Genomic DNA, 24,213 nt, shown 5'->3' on the forward strand with positions numbered 1-24,213 from the left:
AGGAGGTGGGAGTGCCTGCTCAGAAGAGGGTAGGACCTGTTTTAAGGATTCCAGGTATATTGTGGGCTAGGGCAAGACTTAGCAGAACCTGGGAGAGTCTATGAAGCTGTGCCCAGCCTGAGATGAGGCAGAAGAGGCTAGTAATGTTTAATAAATCAGATCCTAAGAAATAATGTTGTTATTGAACTGTGATAGGGTATACCAACCTAACACTGGATTTGAAGGAGTTAATGATTGCCTTTATGGGCAACCAGCCCTGCCCTACTACCATTGCAGTATTAAACCTAGAGGGAGGAGTTAAAAGGGCTGAACCTGGTTCAGTTAGGACCTGACTAAAAAGGAAAACCCACCTATAGGGTTCAATCAGTAAGAGAAATGTGCCTGGAGTCAGAGAAGCCTGGCTGGAGTCAGGGAGCTCAGTTGGATGGCAAGCAGCTAGAGCACAGATGGGCAAGATGCAGCCTGCCAAGCTGCCAGACCCAGCGCACAGGTCACCTCTGGCATAGAGCAGCCAGCTGCTGCTTTAAGTGGCTTCTGCTCTCTGCTATAGGTGCTGGGAGGGGCAGGGAGGCTTTGTGTGCTGCTCCTCATTCCTTGCAAAGTATCTCAGTTCCCATGGCAGTTTATAGTTTCTGGCCAATAGGAGCCCAGATATTTTGCAGGTGAGAGGGCGGGAGGAGTCAGGAAGAGTTCACAAAAGCTTTCACCTCCCCTCCAGCATCTGGAGCAGATAGCCATGTGGAGCAGGGAGTAGTTTTGAATGGTCTGGAGACGCAGCAGACAGAGAGCCTGTCTAAGGCCCCATAGGGCTGCTGGCCAGGATTTGTCCAGGTAAGTTCTCCAGCCAGTCTGCCTCTGGCACTCCAACTCCTCCCTCCCGCCAACCCTCTGCCCCTGCACCCCAATCCCCTGCTCCAGGTCACAACCCTCCCACCTTAGGTTGTAACCCAAACCCCTGTATCCCTTCCTTCACCTTAGGCTTGTGCACAAGGTCACAACCTCGTCCTGTCTTAGGTCATATCCCAAACCCTGGCACCCCTTCCTGCATACAAGAATCCTGCCTCAGGTCACAACTGCCTCCTTCACCCAAACTCCCTGACCTTGCATCCCCTTCTTCACCCCAATCCCTTACCCCAAGCTCCTTTCTGCACCCAACCTCCATCTCAGACTATGCACCTCCTCGATTAATATCATGAAGGAGTGTGGCCTTTCACTGCTTGCCAAATTCTTGAAATGGCCCCCACCACCAAAAAACTATTGTCTTCAGCTAGAAGGGGAAGGTACATATGCAACAAGGTGCCAAAGACAGTTGGAAAGTGTCAAGAAATGAGTCTGCTCGAGATTTTGAGTGAGGGACTATCCACAAAGGTGGGGAAAACTCTCTTGCTGAAGGACCAGCTGGGTGGCAGAGAGTGTTAAAAAGCTCTTGGGCAAGGTTCCGAGAGAACAAGGAGCTGAAGACCTAAAGAGGCTGTGGTAAAGGTCCAAGATAGGGCAGGGAGGAAAGTGGTCCAGAGAAGCAGCAAGGAGGTCTGTGTAGTCATGACTTGATTGGTCATCCAAGTGTAGAAAAATTACATAAGTGAAAAATCAATGTATTCTAGACTGATTGTTGTTTTTTTTTCTGGCCGTCCACACAGAGGGAGGTTGATAGGAGAAACTTTTCCGTCAACCAACCTTACTCCTTGTGACAATGAGTACCACAAGGGCCAATTGTAGAGCCCTGATGGTTCAATTTAGCACATCCCACTAGGGCTACGTCTACACGTGCACCCAACTTCGAAATAGCTTATTTCGATGTTGCGACATCGAAATAGGCTATTTCGATGAATAACGTCTACACGTCCTCCAGGGCTGGCAACGTCGATGTTCAACTTCGACGTTGCTCAGCCCAACATCGAAATAGGCACAGCGAGGGAACGTCTACACGCCAAAGTAGCACACATCGAAATAAGGGAGCCAGGCACAGCTGCAGACAGGGTCACGGGGCGGACTCAACAGCAAGTCGCTCCCTTAAAGGGCCCCTCCCAGACACACTTTCATTAAACAGTGCAAGATACACAGAGCCAACCACTAGTTGCAGACCCTGTATATGCAGCACGGACCCCCAGCTGCAGCAGCAGCAGCCAGAAGCCCTGGGCTAAGGGCTGCTGCCCACGGTGACCACAGAGCCCCGCAAGGGCTGGAGAGAGAGTATCTCTCAACCCCCCAGCTGATGGCCGCCATGGAGGACCCCGCTATTTCGATGTTGCGGGACGCGGATCGTCTACACGTCCCTACTTCGATGTTGAACGTCGAAGTAGGGCGCTATTCCCATCCCCTCATGGGGTTAGCGACTTCGACGTCTCGCCGCCTAACGTCGATTTCAACTTCGAAATAGCGCCCAACACGTGTAGATGTGACGGGCGCTATTTCGAAGTTACTGCCGCTACTTCGAAGTAGTGTGCATGTGTAGACGCAGCTTAGGTGTGCTAAATCGAACCCTGGAATATCAACCCTGAAGGAGCTGATCTTCCAGTAAGTGTAGACATACCCCAAGTGTCGTGTGGAGCTCAGTGCTGGTCAATGAACTGTAAGCTTACATGGACACACACAATGCTCTTTTGTGGACTTACTGAGAACCTCGGAGAGAAGAGAAACTGTTTTGGAGATATCATGAGCCATTTTGTTCAAGGGTGCTCAGATGTTTTGCGGTAGGGTCTCATGTGGTGGCTGTCTGTCATGCTTGCCATTAGAAGACTCCATTTTCAGTTGCCTGCAACTCTAATAAACTGAGCAGGCTGAAATTTTGTATTCCAGATGTCCATTGGGAAGTTCTAGTGTCTTTATGCTTTGGAGCAAGGGCTTGAAATTCGGTCGAAGAGTTACCACAGTGTCAGAAAGGTGTCTTGTTAACAGTGTGAAAAATTGCTCACAAGTCACAGTTCAATAGATGCTTGTGAGAATTCAGTAGCTTAATTATTCAAATATTACATCTGCACTAAGCATGCTCATCTCCTCCCAGAAACCCAGCTAAGGTGATTGGATATGTGCAAAGAGCAACTGAACCATCTCAGAGCTGAGCAAGCTTAGCAGGACTATCCCTGCAAGTGCTCCTCTGGGTTGCTGGTGAGGGCTGTCCCACTGGGCACTAGAATTGATGACAAGGAGACTCTCTCCTGCTCGCTCTCAAAGTTCCTGCATCTGGCACACAAAAAACATGGGGGAGAAGAGGAAGTTGCTTAACTCAGACAACAAAATGGGTAAAAACTGGGGTGGGAGAAGGCGTGAGACAGGTGTTGGAAGGTGTGTGGATAGAAACCTGCTGTGAGGAAAGAAAGGTTAGGAGCAGGAACTGGGCATGTGACAATGGCAGGAGCATAAGGGGCCAGAAAATATGGTAGGATAATGAGGCAGGAGGGTAGTGAATAGGCAGAGAAGTGGGCAAGAGCTAAAAAAGATAGGGACGGAGGAGAGACAGAAACAAAGGCTTACAACTACTAAAGCACTTTCTTGTACTATCCATTTATTTTCACATTTACCTATGGAGGCCTTGATTCTGTAAACAGATTTGCACAGATTCTTGTGTTCTTACACCACCTCCTGTAAGTTTAGGGGGTGTAGTGGGTATGTGACTCACTCCACATGGAAAGCTTGCAAGAACAATGTTTTATTTAGCTTGCTATTTCTTTTTAATTGATGCATTGTCCATTTATTTTGAATTAACTTCTGCCTGTTTTCTAGTTTGTCTATTCTATTTTACGTAATCCAATATCTTGATTATTTTGGATTTATGAAGGAAAAACTTATTTCCATCCCAGTTTGCAAACATTTAGGAATACGGTTAACTTTTAAGTTCTCCTTGTCAATAAAACAGGCACAATGGACTAGATATAAATTTGCAGTATGTGAGACAAATTTTTATGAAAATCCATAGAGTAATTGTTATAGATTTCCAAAGGACAAAAACATTCAACTCTATGGATCCAACTTGCAGAATCTTTGAGTTACTGTGTTTCTGGGCTCAAAAAATGAACATGCCCCGAAAAGACAGTTGCACATGCAATATCTCAGCTACACAAGACAGATGCTCTTCATGGGTTTGAGGAATCTAACAAGCAGTTAAATTGTGTTATGAGATAAATCCACTCAGGCACATTGATTGGACCAAGTTAGTTTTGTCACGTAGAAGTTAGAGCTTGAAGTGGAAAGTTGATCAGTCATGTGGGTCAGCGGCACCAACAGAACCGACATACAAGAGACGCTGTTGCTGAAAAAACAGAATTCTAGGAGCCTGTTTTCAATCCCCCAAACCTCAGACAGCATGCTTGTCTAATCCATTTCCTGACAAACAAATGATGAGTGCCTTTAGTAAATGTTCCAGGATCTTGTTTACTCTTATTTTAAAAGTCTAGCTTGTCTCAGGAAACTATGCCAGACTTCCCACTCAGGCTTTTATTGACATGTAACTTATTATGCTGCCTAGAGTCATTCACAATTGTGGCAGCCAATCTCAGGGAAGAGGATTAAGGAGTAAGGCATAAATCCCTAAAACTGGTTGTATACTCTATAATTAAATTGCTCCAACCCAGTAACCAGTGTGAACTTCTAAAGCTCTAGAACAGCCTTCACCTAGATTCTAAGGCCATTCCCTTGGGCACTATGGTCTATATGGCTACCCAGGCAAGCTTGCCTTGGTGACACTGATCCTTTACACTAGCAAAAAAACAGATATTTGGGTTATTCTCAGTCCCCAAGAATCAGTCACTGATCCCAGATCAGGTGTACTACACCTTGTAACAAAATAGGTAGAAGTTTATTAACAGAGACAGTTACAGGGTCCAAGCTTACACACAACTGAGATACACTCCTAGCTTCCAGATCCATGACACACCAGGGACTGCTGGGAACTGTATAGTCAGGGCAGGTGCTGACCATGCCAGACCACTGCCACCAACCAGGCTGTTAACTGATAAGCAAACACCAGAATCCCTTTTCCATCCGACATCCAAGAAGAAAGCCTGGTGGCCCCAGCTGCCCAACCCAGTCTTGGCATCAGGTCTGCACGTCGCAGCCTCTCTTTGCCCTAATGCCACCCTATTACTCCCGCTTGCACTTTTGCAGGCGCCCAGCCTTCCTCGTGTGCCACCAGCAGCTGGGGAAGGTACAAAGTCTGTGCGCGGGGCTGTGAACGTGCCCCCACAGGGTTGGCGACTGCGTGGGAGGTCGGGCTCCGCTAGCTTGGCAGGGGCCACAGGAGGCTGAGAGGAAGCGGTCCGGCATGCCCGCTACGGGGCGGAAGGGGCAGACCGAGCCGCTAGCAGGCAGCAGCCGGCCGCCCGCCGGGAAGACACGGGCGCTGAGGTGCTGGGCTCCCACCCCCCAGGTCACGCGTAGCGGGCTACTCCGCCTGGCCCCACCCGCCGCACGCGAACGTGGCAGGAGGTGGCGTCTCGCGGCCAGGCGCGGCCATTTTGGATGCGGGAAGCGAGCGGCGCCCAGAGGAGGCAGTGCCAGGGAAGCGTCCCCCCGAGTCACGCCAGAGAGCAACGCGCAGCCAGGTAAGGAGGAGAGAGAGGGGAGATACCGACACCGCCCTCCCGGGCAGACCACGCGAAAGCGGCCCAGCCCGATAAGCGTGCGCAGAGCCGCCGGCAGAAGCGAGACGTGGCAGCCCAGAGCGGTGCCGGGTAGCAGTGCGCATGTGCGGTGCTGCCAAGTCTCATGGGAGCTGTAGGCGCGGCGTCTCATTCTCGCTGGCGTCGGCTCACGCTCTGCTCTGAGGCTGCGCGGGCGTGGGGGCGGGGCTACTGCGGCTGCGTCAGAGCCGGCTGCGGAGGGTCAGTTGCTGTCGTTGTGGGGGAGGATTGGCTGCGGTGCAGGGCGGGGCTACGCGGTAGGCAGCGCCGGAGTCTGGCGGCTGCCGCTTGTGCGCAGTGAACGGGGAGTTGGCTAACCGATGCGGCTGTTGGACGTGTGTGTGCCCGGGGAAAGTATGTGTGTGTGATGGGGGGCAGGAGCCGGGGCAGCACGGCAGAAGTGGGGGGGGGGGGGGGGAGGTGTGAGAGGAGGAGGAGGTGCCCCGGTCGCCCGGGGGAAGTGTGGGTGGGGTGGGTTGGGGGGAGGGGAGGTGATGAGGTGGTTCGCAAGCGGGTCACCAGTTGTCAAGAAGTTTATTTTTCCTGCATAAGGGGGTGGGAGTAAGTGTGGCAAACAGACCGCGGCGTGTGCGGGGGCTTTGCCAGCCGGCTGGGCGTGTATGGCCCACCCTGCAGCTGTGAAAATTGGTCTTCTGTTAATTAAGCGTTGGTGCTATAGCGACTCTGACCTAGTTTGTTAACTTGGGGGTAGAAGGTAGCTCTCCTGTTTGGTATGTACCAGTTCTCTAGTATCTGAAGTTGTGTCAATACAGTGGTGGTGGTGGTGGTGATGATTAAAAGCCAACCACTCAGCCTGGCAAACAAATATTTAGAAAATAGCTGTGCCTTGGGGTAGTCTGATCAGTATTGCCCGTTCTAGAAAAGCGAGAAAAGGACTGGTCTAGAAAAACTGACATGCTCTAATTTTGAGTTAACTTTACCTGGCGGTTGCCCTATAGTGCTTCAGCTGACAGCCACTCTTGCTGTTGATTGCATATGCATGGTTTTCCTGTGCCCACGTGGCACTTCGTTTACATCAGCAAAGCTCTGTGTCACCTGAGAGGCCTGTCCATCTGCATTAAAATTGTGAGAGATCCTTCTGTCAAATGGTATTGGCATATGCTTAGCTTGTTTACAGCCACCAGTCCTGGCTCTTAGTGTTCTATGCTGTTATTTGGCTGTAACATACCCTTAAATGTTTTCTAAGAGCCTAGTAAACAGTGGAAGTGTTGGTAATGTGCTAGAAAATGTTGACCTTCTATTATCTGGCAAATTTGTGTGGCACCAGGAAGTCCCTGAGGATGCTGGATGAGAGAGGTTCAACCTCTAGTTGCTGTTTGTCGTTTGTTATCTTTTCTGCTGTGCCCAAGAATGAGCTGAAAGCCACAGGGACCCAAAAGAGAAAGAAGATCTCAAAGCTTGAGTCCTTACACTAGTACTTGTGAGCTGTTTCTGTTTTGTGGCCTTTAATGAGCTTGCTGTCTCAGGTTAATAGGATGGATTTTAATTTGCCACTTTATTAGCAGATGAAACGATATGTTTACAATATGTATAGCATGGTATGAATGTTCTGCATCTCTCGCTAGCAACACTGGCCCATACTAACCACCCTCCCCCCCACCCCCGAAACTAACCTAGCGCCTATCTAGCTTAGAAAATACCGATTTAATACCTGTCCAAGATTTAGGCTGAATAAAGCCACCCCCAGTGACATAAGTGGCTGGACACTATGACCTCCTGATGTCTTTTCCAGCCCAAGGATTTGGTGATTCCACGATAGATTATGCTGACCCAAACACTGACATTGACAGCACTAAGCTGATGGGATAGCTTCTCCAGTCAACACAGTTCAGCTGTCCTGGTGTGCCACTGTAGGCCTCTAGAGTAGCCATAGCCTTAGAAAGTGAACATGGCTGCAATTTACAAATGAAAATATAGCTGAACCTTTACATTCCGTAAGTAGGATGCACTGCTCATTTGGGGTTGCCTGCTAACAGTACGGTGGCTGCTTAATGGAGTGTGATTGGTGACAACTGCTGCTTAATCAGGAGAGTTAACAAATAATCTACTTAATGAGTTTAACCAGCACTTCAGTTGTTAACCCAATATTACCTTTTTATGTCCAGTCATAAGAAACATTTCCTATTAGAAAAGTGGCTGTATCTTGGAGTAAAGTAAAATAGTTACACTTCAAAGAGCCACACGCTTGACTGTACTAATTATTCTTCTTATTGTTAAAAGTTCCCATGATTGCTTTAGTACTGGGAAAGCACTAACATTGTTGGATATGGCGATAGTATTAACGGAGGCCAGGGTTTTTCCCCTCTCCTCTTCGAACTCCCTTGTCATTTGGTAGACTAACTTTTCTGACTTTTAGATTGAAATAAACCCTTCTGAAAATCTGATCTATATAAATGGAATTTTTTAGTGCAAATTTTAAAAGAATCTTATTCTTGTAAACAAAGCCACAGGGAGGAGCTGTTAGGAATAGGCTATGTTTGTTACTAATTTGCTTAATCAAACATATGACATATAATTATACAAAATGTGGGGAGGGATAGCTCAGTGGTTTGAGCACTGGCCTGCTAAACCCAAGGTTGTGAGTTCAGTCCTGGAGGAGGCTATTTTAAAAAAAAAAAAGAAAAAGTCAGAGTTGGTGCTTGGATCTGCCAAGAGGGCAGGGGACTGGACTCAATGACCTCCCAAGGTCCTTTCCAGCTCCATGTGATGTGTATCTCCATAAATTATAACATGCACTCAAGTTTCAGAGGTTTTTCTGTGTTTGACAGGACCAGAGATGTGAAATGAACTTTTAGTCACAACCCACTAGATGGCAGGAGCACAATTTCTTTTGAGCTAATTACACATTTACCTGACTCTGCTAGTAATTCTTTGTCTCCCAGGTCTTATATTTTAGACTGGATTGTGGGACTTGTTTGCTTTATTATGCCAACCTTAGGACCGTATATTTGTCATAAGAAGTTTTGGTTTTGTGTGTTTGTGTTCAGGAAGGTGTGAGTGGTGAAACAAGACATGATGGGGTGGGGCACAGGCCAACCACCCCATCCCTTGATTCCTCCCTGTGCCACCCCGAGTGAGGGCCAGGACAGCCACCCCCTCCACCCCACTTTAACTGCTTTTTCCTTGCACTTTCTCTGTCCCCTCCCAGCCTCTCCCCCCAAGCAGTGTGTCCCAGCTGACTACTGGGGTCAGGGATCTGGTGGCAGCAAAGGTGGTTGGATACCCCTCTGCCCCCCTTCCACCCAGCACTTATTGGCAGTGGTGGGGAGAGCAGATTGACATGACCCTAGATCACTCTGCTCCCTTGGCTGAGTTCGTCTGCTTCCTGCCAGTGAGTGTCAGGGTAGTCCCGTCATTGTCCCCAAGTGTCATGCTGGGAAAGCCGATGCCAGGCCCCCCCCGCAATCTTGGAGGCTGTTCTGAAGCTCTGACCCCACTGGCTGCTGGTTCCTTGCCCCTCCTGTGCGTGGTGTTTTTTGGGGACCTTTGTGTCCTCCTCCCACATAATGCTGCTCTGTTCAGGGATTGTTTCATTGCTTGAGAGAAGGCAGAAGTGGGAGTGTAGAGGAAGTGACCAGAGGCATGTCTACACTGCGTATAATCACCCCTGCGCCTTGCTCCTGGCTATCCCATACCAAGTGACTTGAGGCCCCTCTCATTGCAGTGTAGGCTTCCAGGCCTTCACTCAAGCCGAAGCCTGGAAGTTTGTATTGCAGTGGAACAGCCCTTTGGTCTGAGAGCCCAAGTCAAATAGCATGAGCCAGCCACAGATGTCTAATTGCAATGCAGACATATCCAAAAATAAAATTTACTAACTTGCATTGATGACTTGGTAATCCACTGCTGATTCAATGTTCTTGTGGTAAATAAAGATACAATATTACAATGCAAGTGGCTAACTTGGACAAACATTCTATTTTTAGAATAGGTTATAATATAGTATGTTGTATAAATGCGATGAAGTCTTATGAGAAATGTAAATATGTAAAATGTGTAAAAGTGGCGTTTAACTTTCAGGGCTTATTTGCTGAGAATTATGGGCTTGTGAGTTGGAGTAGTGAGGAGAAAGATTTTTCTGTAGCTAAATATCCTTTGAGGTGAAGTTAGTAAAGAGAGGCCACTGCCAAAGCTGCTAGATAAGGATTTGTGGTCCGATCCGGATAGGCACTTTGTCCCTGCAACTTTTTTCAGGACTTTTTTTTAGCAGCTTTGTTGTATGACAACTTACCGTCAAGCCTTATTTGGCCTCTTTTGGTTTCTCTCACTCTTCCATACCTGCCTACTTTTAATTCTCTAGAATTATGGCTATGTTATTGATTCTCTGCTGTCTTACTCCTTTCATAATTGCTTACACCTATGGAAACTCAGAGTGCATAATTTTAATCTGGAAGAATATTGAACCTGCAACATTGCCAATTCCTTTTTTAACATGAGCATTGTAATATTCTGTGTTTAAGTTTCCCATAATTTCACAGATCCTGGTTTCAAAACTCATAACGTTTTTCCTTACAAGGTCTTGATGGATGATATTTGGGCATGGGTGTGTATGAAGCACACTGGTGTTCCCTATTATCTATGCACTTTCATTGCTATACGAGACAGTCATATGCCACTGATTAGCAGAGTGCCCACAGTTACATTTTTTTCTAAGTGCACATAAAATTTATTCCACACCTGGATAGAAAAGATTAATGGGAACATTGCTGATAGAGCATGTACGGGGAGTGGAATAGAAGGTTGGCAGAGAGAACTTAATTGAAGGTTGGGATGCTCTAAGGCTACGTTATGGGTTCTATTTTGGGACACATTTGTATCCCAAAGTAGAAATTGTGTGGCCAAACACTGGACTTGAAATAGCAGTAACCCTTGTCATGCAAGATGAAACATGCACTTATTTCGAACGTCCTGTGTTGTGTGCACTGGTATTTACATAAGAGTCCCTGAAACAAGTTTTGCAATTTGCTTGAGTATTCCTAGCCCTGGGGGTCAGCAACCAAAACAGCAATTAGAGCCTTTTTTTTTTTTTTTTCAAATTTGGTTAAAAAAAACAAAAACAAAAAACCCAGCAATTCCAGAGCTGTGATGCAACAGGATCAAAACACTGATACAGTGTCTTGTCCCTCAGTGCACTGCACGTGTTAAAGGGGAATTTACCCAGTGTTTCAAGATCACATATCATTTGCTGTTTAGATATAAGTTTATTGTTGGGCTTTTAAACGTTCACCATGCAGCGAACATAATCAGGAGAGAGTTGTAGGGTTTTTTGGTTTTATTTTTGTTTTTACTTTGCAATTATAATGTTGGAAGCCACAAAGAAGTCTTTAAAGAGCTGCATGTGGCTCCAGAGCTGCAGGTTGGAGACCCCTGCCCTAGCCTAGGGGAATGAGGAAAGAAAACGGGCTGGATGAATTTAGGGTTTGGAAATTGTTGTTGAGCATGGAAGGGTGAAGGGAAGGTTGTGTGGATTAGAAGGATGGGGGATGGAGTGGACAAGGATACAGTGGGGGTGGGAGGATGGAGAAAGATAGAATGTCAGCTCCCTTTCACTTGGGGCTAAGTGAGGGTAAGGAGAAATTCCCCTCTGAGCTGCGAGTGGTGAAGCCTGCCTTTTTTGACCTCTATATCAGGTTGAATTTTGAACTTGAAATGCTCATACATGATTTGGGTCAGGCAGCTTTCCCTCAAACACTTTTCATATCTGAAGGCAGCTTAAAACCACAGACAAAATAAGTTTTTAAGTTATGGTTTTTAGGTGCTTACCTGTGATATGTGAATGCTGGGATGGGCAGTGCTATTGCCCATTTAGAACTCTATCACACACAAATGTAATATTATATAGAGAATCAGGATAACAGATTTCTATTTAAGTATCCTGTTTATACCTATTTACTAGATTAAATTGTTCTTCAGTTCTTGAGCCTATAATCAGTGTAGAAAATATATGTGGTGAACCCTTGAGAATGTTCCACATGGAACTTGTTTAGTTACTCCACGTGGACAGGGTATGAGTGTATGTATGTAAAAAGCAAACCCTATCAATAACATTTATTCAGTTTTATCTGAAATACTGCTATTAAATTAATATGTTACAGATGAAAGAGTGTATGTGCTTTCATCTTTTTGATGCACAAATTCACTGTGCAATACAGAATTAATTGTCTGGTCAGAATTTAATCATTTCCTGCAGAATTGGCGCTGGTGGTAGCTCCAAAGGTAGCAGAGCCCAGCTCTCAGCGCACCTTCATGAAAAGCAAAAGTGGACTGTGGTTCCTGGGTTTGCTGGCCCAGCTTAGTCATGTGGTGTGGCTGGGCTCCCTCTCTGTGCAGCAGTTGCCAGCGCTGTGAAACTGCCCCTCAGGGAGAGGCAGAAGCAACAGTTTGGAGTTGCAGGGAGGGGCCTCTGCTTTTGAGGATGGGAGATTGAAAGTGGAGGGTCTTGTAGGATGGTCGTGGGGGAGGTGGAGGTATGACTAGGGTTGCTGGGTCCAGGTAATCTCAGACATTGACTCTTTTTGATTTCCTGTTGGGCAAGATTTTTTAAATAAGTGACAATGTCTGGATTTTGTGGAGCAAATGTTGCAGCTCAGAAGGAGCCCCTGGTGGTTCTGCGCCTGCATGTGCATTTGATTGGTCCCTCACAGCTGCCAGATCCTGGCCACCCTGCACCTGGCTTTCAATCGTGAGTTGTAGGCAGGAGGAGGAGAGCCCTTCAGGACTGCACTGATGGGCTTCTTGTCTAAAGACTCAAACCCCAGGAGCCTACTCTAGCCCCCGCCCCCCCCCAGCCAGAACTCCATGCCCCCCAAATCCCCATGCAACTCTTTTTCCCCTAGTCAGTATCCTCTATTTGGAAACTGCAAATATGATAACCCTGTGGGGCGGCAGAGTGAAAAAATAAGCATGAACTAAAAGACTGGAAGGGTTGAGTTTCTCCGCTGGATGTGTCCAGCCGGTACACCTGAGGCATTCAGATGGAGGAAACGCAACAAAAGCATAATGCAAAAGCAGAGACTGTGTTGTCCTTAGGAGTGTCTTTAAACTCTATTGCTGGATAAATTCTTTTTCTGTGGTGTTACTGACTTTTACTTGCTGAGGGATATTTTGAAATAAATTGTACAAATAATTGCAACTGACATGATTATATTGTTGTTTTGACAAATGTGCTACATTTTAAAATATTGTGCTCAGAATTTTTGGTTTTTATTCAGAATTCCCTCAGGAGTGAACTAGTCTGCTAGGGCATGACCTGAGAATTTCTTGTTTGCTCAACAATAGTTAATGTTTTCACTGCCATGAAAACAACAGTGGGTTTTTGACAGGTAACTGAGGGAGGAAGAGCTTTAGGGTTGTTTTCATTGTGAAATACAAACTTGTGCTATTTTTAAGAAAACATTTTATTAAAAGTAGATCCTTCATCCCCAGTAAGTTTAATGGAAGGTCTTAACCAGCACAGTTCCATTGCAGTAGACTGGGGTATATACAGAGCTTTTGCAGACAAAATCCATACCCCTGTAGGCTGCAGAGTGGATCCATAACCCACAGGCATGGAGAGAGGCTTTGGGTTGGAGAGGGAAGGGTCTGGCTTGTTAAGCAGTAGATCTGATGCAGCAGTTCACAATCTTTTCAAGACGGTGACCCATTTTGGCAATTTGGTAAGACCTTGTGACCCAAGGCAGTTGAAAACCTGGCGGGAGAGGTTTCTCCTGGGGGGAAAAATTATAAATCTTGATTTGCCCTCCCATGCCCCCAGGCTTAAATCCCTCGCAGCCCCAAAGTGCCTCTCCCCAACTACTTCACACAAGCACCACTGCTGCTGCTTTGCCAGGCCGCAGCTGCTGCCTCCTCCTTGCAGCTCCCTCTAGCTTTCTTACTCCCTTCGCCCGCTTGCAGCATGAGTAGTTCCATGCCCTTCTGAGCTGGAATGGGATTCAATTTAATTGGCTTAACAGCTGGATCCCTCCTGCCAGCTGTTAAACAAATTAAATTGAGTTCCATTTCAGCATGACAGGGCAGGGACTGGGAGCTGGAGGAGTGAGTGGCAGCAGTGGTAGGAGCTGCAAATGGCTCCTTAAAGAGCCACGTGTGGCTTGGGGCTGCCCAGCTGGTGACCCTTAGAAAATCTAATGGTGACCCATGTTTGGGTCCCAACCCATAGGTTGGGAATCCCTGATGTAATAGCAGAGGGGAAATTCCTCCCTCCCCCACTGTTGGTGGAACCTCAGCAGCCATAAAGCATATTGCAGAGTAGACATGGAATGGATCTGCAACTTCTCTAATTTAGTTCAAGTATTCCACCTCCTTCCTTATCACTTGAACCTTTCATGTAAAGCAAGGATTTCCAACCTATGGATCAGGCCCCAAACATGGGTCAACATTAGATTTTTCTAAGGATCACCGGCTGGGGGGCTCTGAGCAGCATGTGGCTTTTTAAGGAAACATTTGAGGCTCCTGTTGCTGCTGCCTTTCACACGTGCAGCTCCCAGTCCTGCCCTGCTGCAAAATAGAACTCGGTTGAATTGGTTTAAAGGCCAGCAGGAGGGATGTGGCCATTAAACCAATTAAATTGGCGGTGTGGCAGGACAGGGAACTGCCTGTGCTGCGGGTGGGAGAAGGGAGTAGGAAAGATGGGGGGAGCTGCCCGCAGGAAGCGGTGGTGGCCCAGAGAAGGAATGGGGGGGCAGTAGTAGCCCTAATGTGAGGTGGGGGGGCATTTTGGGACTGTGAGGGGATTAGGCCTGGGGAGGTTGAGGGGGGCAGTTTGAGGCTACAAGATTTATTAAAAAAAAAAAAAAATTCCCAGAGAAGACCCCCCCCCCCCCCCCCGATTTTGAATTGTCTTGAATCACAAGGTATTACTGAATTGTCAAAATGGGTCACCGTCTTGAAAAGGATGGGAACTGCTGATATAAAGCCTTTGTTTTGTATTTTCCAAGGGCAACAAAGTTGGCCTTTGTATAATTTACTTTACAGTTTCATTTATTTCCAGCAGCTTTACAGTTCGCTTGTGAGCATGTCAGAATTATCTATTTCTATAGCTTTTCTTATCTGTATATCTGTTTCTCAACTTGGTAGCAATGAATGTGAACATTTTTAACGTTAAATCAGTAGCTTTGTATACTCTTTTATATATGGAACATGACTTTTTACTAGGAGGGGAAAAAACTGATTTTTTTTCTAAATGAAAATATTCATATATTGTATTTTTAGCACATTTTCTAACACCTGCCTAATATGTCTTGTGAAAAGAATATGCTGATAGAGTTGGGGCTGGGAAAGAGGCAGATATAATAGAGGTATGTAAAGTTATGAGTGGTATGGAGAAAGTGAACAAGGAAAAATAATTTGCTTGTTCCCATAATATCAGAACTAGAGGATACCAAATGAAATTAATGGGCAGCAGGTTTAAAACAAACAAAAAGTTCTTCACACAGTGCACAGTCAACCTGTGGACCTCCTTGCCAGAGGAGGGTGTGAAGGCTAAGACTATAGCAGGGTTTAAAAAAGAGCTAGATAAATTCACGGAGGTCCACGAATGGCTGTTAGCCAGGATGGGTATGAAATGGTGTCCCTAGCCTCTGTTTGTCAGAAGCTGGAGATGGCTGACAGGAGAGATCACTTGATCCTTACCTGATCAGTCCACTCCCTCTGGGGCACCTGGTATTAGCCACTGTTGGCAGACAGAATACTGGGCTGGATGGACCTTTGGTCTGACGCAGTGTGGTCGTTCTTATGTTCTTTTCTTCAACTATGTAGCTCCTCAGGTAGTGGATATTGTGGAAAGTTCTTAGCAAGACTCTCTTTGTTATAGGTATAATGAGTTCATATGGGATTTGTATTTTATTATAGCTCCCTTAGGAAATGTTCTTCCAAAGAACACATAACTGCTGATTTACCAGATTTGTGAGAGACCATGTATTTATTTTTTAATATTACTTTTGTGCTTGAGAACAGAAATCAGAAATGTAAGAAAAACATGCAAATGAATTCTCAGCTCTTCCTTTTCTCACAATTTCTCTCTCCTGCTTCCCACACGTTATGTGCTGCCTTTTTAATAAAAAGGTACGTTTAAGCCAGGGTGTGGTTTCTTGTTTCCTGGGATAAAATGGGTTTTCCAGCATGAGAAAATACACTTTTTTTTTATATTCTACTGATGCTTATGGTGGAAGAAAACCAGTTTGTCACTCAGTCTTAATCTTTGATGTTTTATTAGATAGTATGGTTTGTCATAAGGTTTGTCTATTTCAGAAAATATGAATTGATTTAGCTAAATCCTAAAAATCCGTTTGGTTATTCAGGCTAACTCCTTTCTGTAGACAAAATGAATCTGGTTTAAATCATGCTTTAGCTAAATGCAGTAAATTGCTTGAAGTACAATTTAAAACCATTTTTCATTGTCTCAGTAATTAGAGACTTAAACTGGTATAACAATGTAGATTCTTTTGTTCATTTACTTCTATCAGCACAAATTTTCTAATGATGTAATGTAAACAAAGTTATAGTTACAGCAGAGAATAAGGAGACAAGAATTTCTGGATTTTGTTCTGAGGTGTGACCTTTGGCAAGTCATTTGGATTTAGAGTTGCTGAATAGCACAACCTTTTTTGACATATATTGAGGTTCTCAGCACCTTGTTGAAAACGTATGTGCTGTGTGAGTGATTTAATTCATGTATACGTAAAATGGAAATCTGTACTTATCTGCTTTTGTGTGTGTGTTGTTTTTGTAAAATGTTTTTTATCCTGTGGTGTTATAGAAGTAAGGGTTTTAGAGAAGTTTGAAATATGAAACATTGTCTCTATAGTATAAGGTAGGAAGAGAATATTACTGTACAGATGTGTAGTGCATTGAATAAATGGAATTCCCAGGGCTTCTCAAAAGATGTTTTGGAGCTAGTATTTGAATAGTCCGGGGCTCTTGACCCTGCACCTTGTCCACTATTTCATGCTCTTTCCTTGTAATTTACTTTGAAATATTTTTCTCTCGTTTCTCAGCATAGATTTTGTTTCTCTGCAGTTTCTTATAGGTAAAGAAAAATGATGGAAGAGAGTGGAATAGAGGCGACTCCACCCGGAACTCCCCCACCAATCACAGCAGGGGCAGTGGCTGCTGGTATCCACATTGCCGCCGCCACCACCACCACACCTATCTCGTTAGGTACGAGGGCTTCCAAGCAACAGGGCCTTGCTTATTCACATGTTTAAAGCATAGCAACTTGTCCAAATGAAAGTAGTATTATAATCAGTATACTAGCAGAGCTTTCGTCTGGGCTAATTTGAACAACTTAATTTCCTCCTTAATCTTGGTAATGTGCTCCCTACGTGACTTATTGCAACTTTTAAGAATATGGCTTTTTAAACTTGCACCCACATACTTTCTTGTAGAAGTGAATTTCTGGAATTTTTATGAAGGAATGGGTGGGAAAAACAGTCTTGTCTGTTTAAGTAACAACAGAGTTGGCTAGTGCTCTAGACAATCTAAACGCTTTGCAGATCATGTGGGGGGAAAATACCTGCTCACTTGACCTGATGTTCTAGTTGTGTGCACCACTTTCTGAAGGCCATATTTTCCCTGTTTGTTAAATGTGCAGCTGTGCACCCTTAAAGTAACGTCTGACTCTCTAGTTGATTATTAGAATTTATCCTTTCCAGGAGTTGTACTGCCTCTGAATTACTAAAAGGCAAAACAAGTAATATTAATTTTGTTACAATTTTCAGTTCACACGGGGATCAGAACTGTTGAATAAGGTGGTATTATGTTTACATAAGAATTCTTCTCGTAATTACAATATGTGCTGTGGAGTATGCTATAACATTGATATGAGAACTTTTAAAGCAAGCATTTCCTAACTCTCCCCTGCTCCCAGCCACTTTATTTCATTGAGATAGTCTTTCTTGTTAATTTGCATTATGTATTTTGGAATTCAGAGTACTCTGTAGACTTTGTAATGCCATCAAACACAACAATCATTTCACAGTAGTGAAATGTAATCACTACTAAAGTGAAATGTGGCAGCTGTTAACAGTCTACAGCAAAATTACCTAAGATCTTAGCACAGGAAGAATAGCAGAATACATCATGCCTATCTAATTGAAACTTAGGCTATGTCTGCGCTAGCCTGGAAAATCAACCTGCTCAAAGTTGATCTTCTGGGGCTTGATTTCGCGCATCTGATGGGGTCACATGAAGCCAACCCCTCAGGAGTCGCAGCTGACCCCTCTACTCTTCACGAGACATGAGGAGTAAGGGAGTTCAACAGGAGAAACTCTCCCATGGACCTTCTTCAGTAAAGATGGCCAAGTAAGCTGAGCACAGATACGTTGATTCTAGCTATATGATTGCCATAACTAGAACTGCATATCTGCAATCAACTTACTGTGCCTAGTATAGAAATGGCCTTAGGTGAAATTAGGGTACAGTAGACCCCCGATTTACGCAGAGGTTGTGTTCCTGCGCATCCTCACATAAGTCAAATTTCATGTTACTTGGGGGAGCCAGGAAACTGACCAATGCAGCAGCACTGGACAGTTTCCTGTCTTCTGTGAGTGGTGCAGAGCTGGGAGCCAAGTTTCCTGGCTCCCCTAAGTGGTGGGCTGCCCAGATCCAGGTGCCAGGTCCCTGCCACTCAGAGTCGCGTTAACCTGAGATTCGTGCAATTTGAGTGCATATCTCATGGTTCTACTGTAGTTGAAATTTCATCACTCAAAATGGAATCTAGCCAAAGCCTTATAGAATCCCTAATGAATGCTTTTTCCAGTAGCCCAGTTCCTCCTAATGCTATTCTGTCACATTAACTGATACAGGACTTCAGAAGAAGATTGTCACCTGTTCAACTGATTGCATGTGAGGTTACTTTTGGAACTCTCCAAGTACAGACCCCTCCTGTTTGCTGTGTAGCTTGATGCCCAATGGGGTCACTGTGGAAGGTGGGGCATCACTTACGAGTAAGCTGTCTCCAGAAAAGTAACTGGAATCATTACTACACATAGCTAGGTTCTGAACTCAAATTTATATTTTTGGGGAAAAGCTTTAGGTAATGTATACAGCTGTTTTGTAGAGATAAAGCTAAAATACGTTTTTATTAATGTACCTTTCCTTTTTTCTGTTTTTTTCCCCCCTTCCTAGGTGTATCCAGTACGCTCCCTGCTCCAGACATATCCCCTCTCCCATCTTTCCCTCCTCAATCATTCTGCACGCCACCACCCCCAGTGTCTTCACTTCCTCCAATGAAGTCATCAGCTCCTTTGCCCTTTGTGCCTTCTGCAGCTGTTTCAACAATTGCACCCCCTATAACTCCTGCCCCACCTCCTATTACCCCTCCAATTGCTTCCTCTTTTAGCAGCACAATGTCCCATTTATCAGGACCTCCTCCCATAAGCTGTATTCCTGGCCCTAATCTTTCTGCACCTCCCATGGCACCACCCATTTCGGGATTTTCCATAACTTCATCCTACGACATTACCAAAGGTCATGCTGGGCGAACACCGCAGACCCCGCTGATACCATCATTTTCTGCAGTTTCTACGACAGGTAGTATTTTGTTCTGGCTTGTAAGATGGGCGAGTTCTCTTTAGTGACATAACATTAAGGGTAGTAGGGTGTCAGCATTTTTCTATTGAACCTGTCTCCCTGTAGAGAAATAGTGTTTGACTTCTGTATGGAGCAAGCTGTGTCTAAATCATTCTGATGAGGTGGGAGTGGCCCGTTGATGAAATGTAGTTATGCTCTAGAACAGAAAGTGTCACTGCAGGGAAACCCTAGGAACAGTCAAGTTAAAGGGAAAAAATGTAACTAAACAAAAAATTACTCAGGGTCATTTGTCAAGCCAAACTCCACTGTATGTAATGTGTGTGGGTTCTGTTCAGAACAGGATGAAAACTCCATTTTCTTCTTCGAGTGGTCCCCGTGGGTGCTCCACAGTAGGTGTTGGGCTCGCCTCGGCGCCGCAGCTCGGAAAATCTTCAGCAGTCTCCGTCGGGTCACGCGTGCGCCGATGCGCGTCGGCTCTTCGCGCGCTTATGGTCATGTGCGCGATCCGGTCCCCGCCAGTTCCTTCTCAACTGCTAACGGCTGCAGACAGAATCCTCTCCGGCTCCAACGCCTGAGACAGATAAATCTTATTTTTTTCTTGTGTTAATAGTTTTTAACAGTTCATAGTTGTTATAGTTAGTTACTCTGTTAAAAGTTGTTAAAAGTTAAAGACTATCTTAAAACCGCAGCGGCCACCTCCGGGCGGGCCCGCTGTTTTTGTTTGTCGGCCTTCAAAGGCCAAAGGTTATTAACATCACCTAACAGACTGTTAAGTGTGCTATTAGCACCTAAGGACTCAGAGTTAAGTTTTAACAATGCCATCCCGCGGCTTTAAGAAGTGTGAATCTTGCCGGGAGGCCATGCCTGCTTCGGATGGCCATAGCAGATGCATACGGTGCCTTGGGGAGACGCACGTTCCCCAGAAGTGCTCCTATTGTTCCAAGTTGACTAATAGAGCTAGAAAAGATAGAGAAATGAGGCTGAAGATGCTGTTAGTTGACAAAGCACTTCAGCCTGCCTCATCGGAGGCAATGCATGCGGAGGGCTCTTCAGGACCACACAAGAGGAAGGCTGCCTCTTTGACCTCCTCTGCGCAGAAGAAAAGAGCCTCGCCTACTCGATCCACGCCCCTTACTGTTGGGAGCGGGAAGAGTGTAACAAAGGGCCCGCACATGCTGTCTTCCTCCACTGGTAAAGCCGCAGCGCATGCAACCACTCAAGGCCCTGCAGCTACCGGGGAGACGGCACCAAGAGCCGTGCGGGCACTAGTCAGTCCAGCACGGGCTACTGCGGCACCGATCGAGACTTCCCCGAGAGGCACCAGCGACGACGGCACCTGGAGCAGTGGAAATCAGCATGACACCTGCTCCGGTACCAAGTTCACCGACAAGACCACCCGAGAGGGTAAAGGCTAAAACGAAGACCAGGCACCCCAGCCCCTCTCCTGAGGTAATTGCGCTGCCTCTGTCACCACGATCACCACCGGAGATTCGACAGGCAGCAACACCTTCAGCCTGCCACAGACGTCCTCCTTTTCTTTGGAGTCCATCCCAGGGGTCTGCACGTTTTTCTCCATCATCTAGCAGAGATCCCTACGAGTCTTCTCACAGAGGCTCTCCTCGTACATCGGTATCATCTTGGAGGTCTTGACATTCCAGGCACCACCCTTACATCCTTGGGTCATGGTCCAGGTCTCCATCGCCGGGTCCCTGTCCCTGTTGCTACGACCGCCATCATTATGCGGGGCGTCAGCATAGGAGGTCGATGTCTCACTATGGATCCCCGTTGACCACCCCTCAACGCCACAGTATTTTGCTTCCACCTGGGGGAACACCACGAGTTCCCCAATCAGAGGCTGGGTCTAAAGACATTGAACCCCACCTTGAAATTCCACAAAGGCAATCACATCAATACAGCCAGTATCCAGAGGAATTGGAGGAGAGATACCATAGTGATGCTTCCTCATCCTCGCCAGACGAGGCTGTGGTCCCTGGAGACATTTCTCCCCCAGATGACCCGAAACAGTTCCAGGAGCTGTTCAAACGAGTAGCTCAATCCCAAGATATTCAAGTGGCGGAGGTGCAGGAGAAACACCACAGACTCCTTAAAAACCTCAGGCCTCCATCTTCTTCTAAAATTGCTATTCCTCTGGATGATGCAAACATGGAGGCAGCCACTAATATATGGCAGACTCCAGCATCCGCTCCTCCTACCAACAAAAGAGCGGACAAAAAGTACTTCGTCCCTGCGAAAGGTATGGAATTTCTATTTAGTCATCCACAGCTAAACTCGCTAGTGGTTGAATCGTCCCAACACAGGTCCAAATCATCCCAGTACAAATCTGGGGGATTGGACAAGGACATAAAGAAGCTGGATCTTCTGGGTAGAAAAGCCTACTCCTCCTCTACTCTGTTGCTCCGCATGGCCAACTATGCCGCTCATTTGTCGAATCACAATTTCGACAACTATTCCAAGCTTACTGCCCTCATGGACTTCCTTCCAGAGGATAAAAGGCCAATTCTTAAGGCAATTGTGCAAGAGGGCTACGCGGCTTCTCAAGCGGGCGTGCAGATTGCACTGGATGTGGTGGGCACAGCAGCCCGCGCCGTGGCCACTGCAGTGGTAATGCGGAGAGAGTCATGGCTTCACACATCCGGCATTCCAAAGGAGTTACAGGTCAAAATTGCAGACCTCCCCTTCGACAAAATGAAATTGTTTGCTGAATCGTCCAACTCAGTCCTACACTCGAGCAAAGATTCCAGAGCGACACTTTGGACTTTGGGGATATATACCCCACCGTTCAGAAGGAAGAAATTTTATCCTCAGCAATGCCGTTATGGTTACCAACAGCAACGTACCCAATTTCAACGGGGTTATGATCAGGGACGTCATCAGCAAACACATTATAAGGGCCCTAGGCGCCGGCCTCAGCAGGGCAACGCCTCCGCAGGGCAAAGTGCAAGACAGCAAGTTTGACGGGTATGTCGAGGGCCGCGAAGCCAAGACCATACCTCAGTGCCAATCTCAGTACATGTTCCATCACCGACTCAAGCCATTTTACCCACAGTGGAAAAGCATCACGTCGGACAAGTGGGTATTGGAGATTGTAAACATGGGATACACAATCCCCTTCCAGTCTTTACCTCCACCAAATCCTCCCACTGCACCCCTTCTCAGAGACCCCTCTCACCTTCCGGAATTAAGGCGGGAGGTGGACCACCTCCTATTTATAGGGGCGGTGGAGAGAGTACTGGAACAATTTTCAAGGCAAAGGGTTCTACTCCAGGTATTTCCTGATGGAGAAGAAGACAGGAGGGTGGAGACCCATTTTGGATCTACGCGCACTGAACCAGTACCTACACAAACAGCGCTTCAAAATGACTACGATAGCTTCAATAATCACGGCACTAGACCATGGCGATTGGTTTGCAGCCCTCGACTTACAGGATGCGTATTTTCATATCGCAATTCATCCAGCCCACAGGCGTTTCCTCCGGTTCCTTGTGGGCACAGATCATTTCCAGTACAGAGTCCTCCCATTCGGACTCTCTTCGGCACCCAGAGTCTTCACCAAGACCTTAGCGGTGGTGTCAACATACCTGCACAGACAGGGAGTTTTCATTTTCCCGTACCTGGACGATTGCCTGCTAAAGGGAACTTCACGGGCGGAGGTATTACGGATGATACACATCACCACAAAAACATTTACATCACTGGGCCTCATCATCAATTTCTCAAAGTCAAAGACCGACCCCACGCAAAATATAGAGTTTATAGGGGCTCGGATAGACTCAGTCACGTCAAGGGTGTATTTACCCAAGGCTCGTTTTCATGCCGTCTAATCTCTCGTACAACTAGTAACGTACAGCCCCACGGTTCCAGTTCTCACGTGCTTACAACTATTGGGGCATATGGCAACCACCACGTTTGTGGTGCAAAACGCCAGGCTGCATATGCGAGGATTGCAGCATTGGTTGGCAACCGTATACAAACCCTCAATCCACACCGTCCACAAGAGGGTGTCACTTACAACAGAGGCACGAAACTCGCTAACATGGTGGGGAAACCCCAAGACTCTCCTAACAGGGGGTGCCCTTCCGCCAACCGCAAATTACTGTGTTCATTACAACAGATGCCTCCCATATGGGATGGGGGGCTCACATGGACAACAAAACCACTCAAGGATTATGGTCCCCCGCAGAGAAGACACTGCACATAAACATATTAGAGCTCAGGGCAGTGTTCAATGCGTGCAGGCATTTTCACAATTATCTGTGCGGAAAAATAGTCGGCGTGAATACCGACAGCACCACCACGTTTTATATAAACTGACGGGGGAGCCAGGTCTCGCACGCTTTGTGCGGAGGCGGTCCGACTCTGGAACTGGTGCATTGCCAACAATATAATCATAAAGGCTTCATACCTACCGGGGGTCCACAACGTCAAGGCGGACCAACTCAGCAGACACTTTGCGCCCACTCACGAGTGGCAGATCCGTTCAGACCTACTTCACCAGGTGTTCCGCAGATGGGGTTTTCCCCGAATCGACTTGTTCGCCACCCGAGAAAACAAGAAATGTCCCCAATACTGCTCCAGAGCGGGCATGCGACAGGAGTCTTTGGGGGACGCCTTTATGCGTTCCCTCCCACGACACTTATACACAAGGTCTTGGAGAAGGCCAGAAGGGAGAAAGCACACATGATACTCATAGTCCCAACCTGGGACCGGCAACAGTGGTTCCCATTGCTCTTGCGCATGGCTCAACATCGGCCATTTCCCCTACCAACCGTACTGGACATTCTCACTGAGGCTCGGGGGTCAATACTGCACCTGAAGAGACTTCGGCTACAAGCATGGCTAATCCATGGCTAAGCGCCTTAGAGACTACATGCTCAGAGGGAGTACAACAAGTCCTTGAATGTAGTCAGAGAACTTCCACCAGAAAGACTTATCAGCACAAATGGTTGCGTTTTTCCGAATGGTGTTCCTCCAGGCAACTAATACCCCAGGACACCACCATACCTACGATTCTGGATTATTTGCTACA

The 24,213-nt window shown here is 46.5% G+C and overlaps 1 protein-coding gene across 2 annotated transcripts in view; it reads left to right on the top strand.

The window, feature by feature from the left end:
* The first annotated feature begins 5,201 nt into the window (after positions 1-5,201).
* The window catches only part of PRRC1 (proline rich coiled-coil 1), a 40,275-nt gene continuing 21,263 nt past the window's right edge, over positions 5,202-24,213 (top strand). The window contains exons 1-3 of one of the 2 annotated variants that reach the window (XM_074995037.1): positions 5,202-5,540; positions 16,653-16,793; positions 18,762-19,166. In XM_074995037.1, coding sequence (XP_074851138.1) covers positions 16,673-16,793; positions 18,762-19,166 — 526 coding nt within the window. In that variant the 5' untranslated portion in view covers positions 5,202-5,540; positions 16,653-16,672. Of the gene's footprint in view, positions 5,541-5,863; positions 5,973-16,652; positions 16,794-18,761; positions 19,167-24,213 lie in introns of those variants that run through there. The other variant, XM_074995036.1, reaches the window with a different exon arrangement.

Source organism: Carettochelys insculpta, chromosome 5 (assembly GCF_033958435.1).
Source record: "Carettochelys insculpta isolate YL-2023 chromosome 5, ASM3395843v1, whole genome shotgun sequence".
In the NCBI taxonomy this organism is placed as follows: domain Eukaryota; kingdom Metazoa; phylum Chordata; order Testudines; family Carettochelyidae; genus Carettochelys; species Carettochelys insculpta.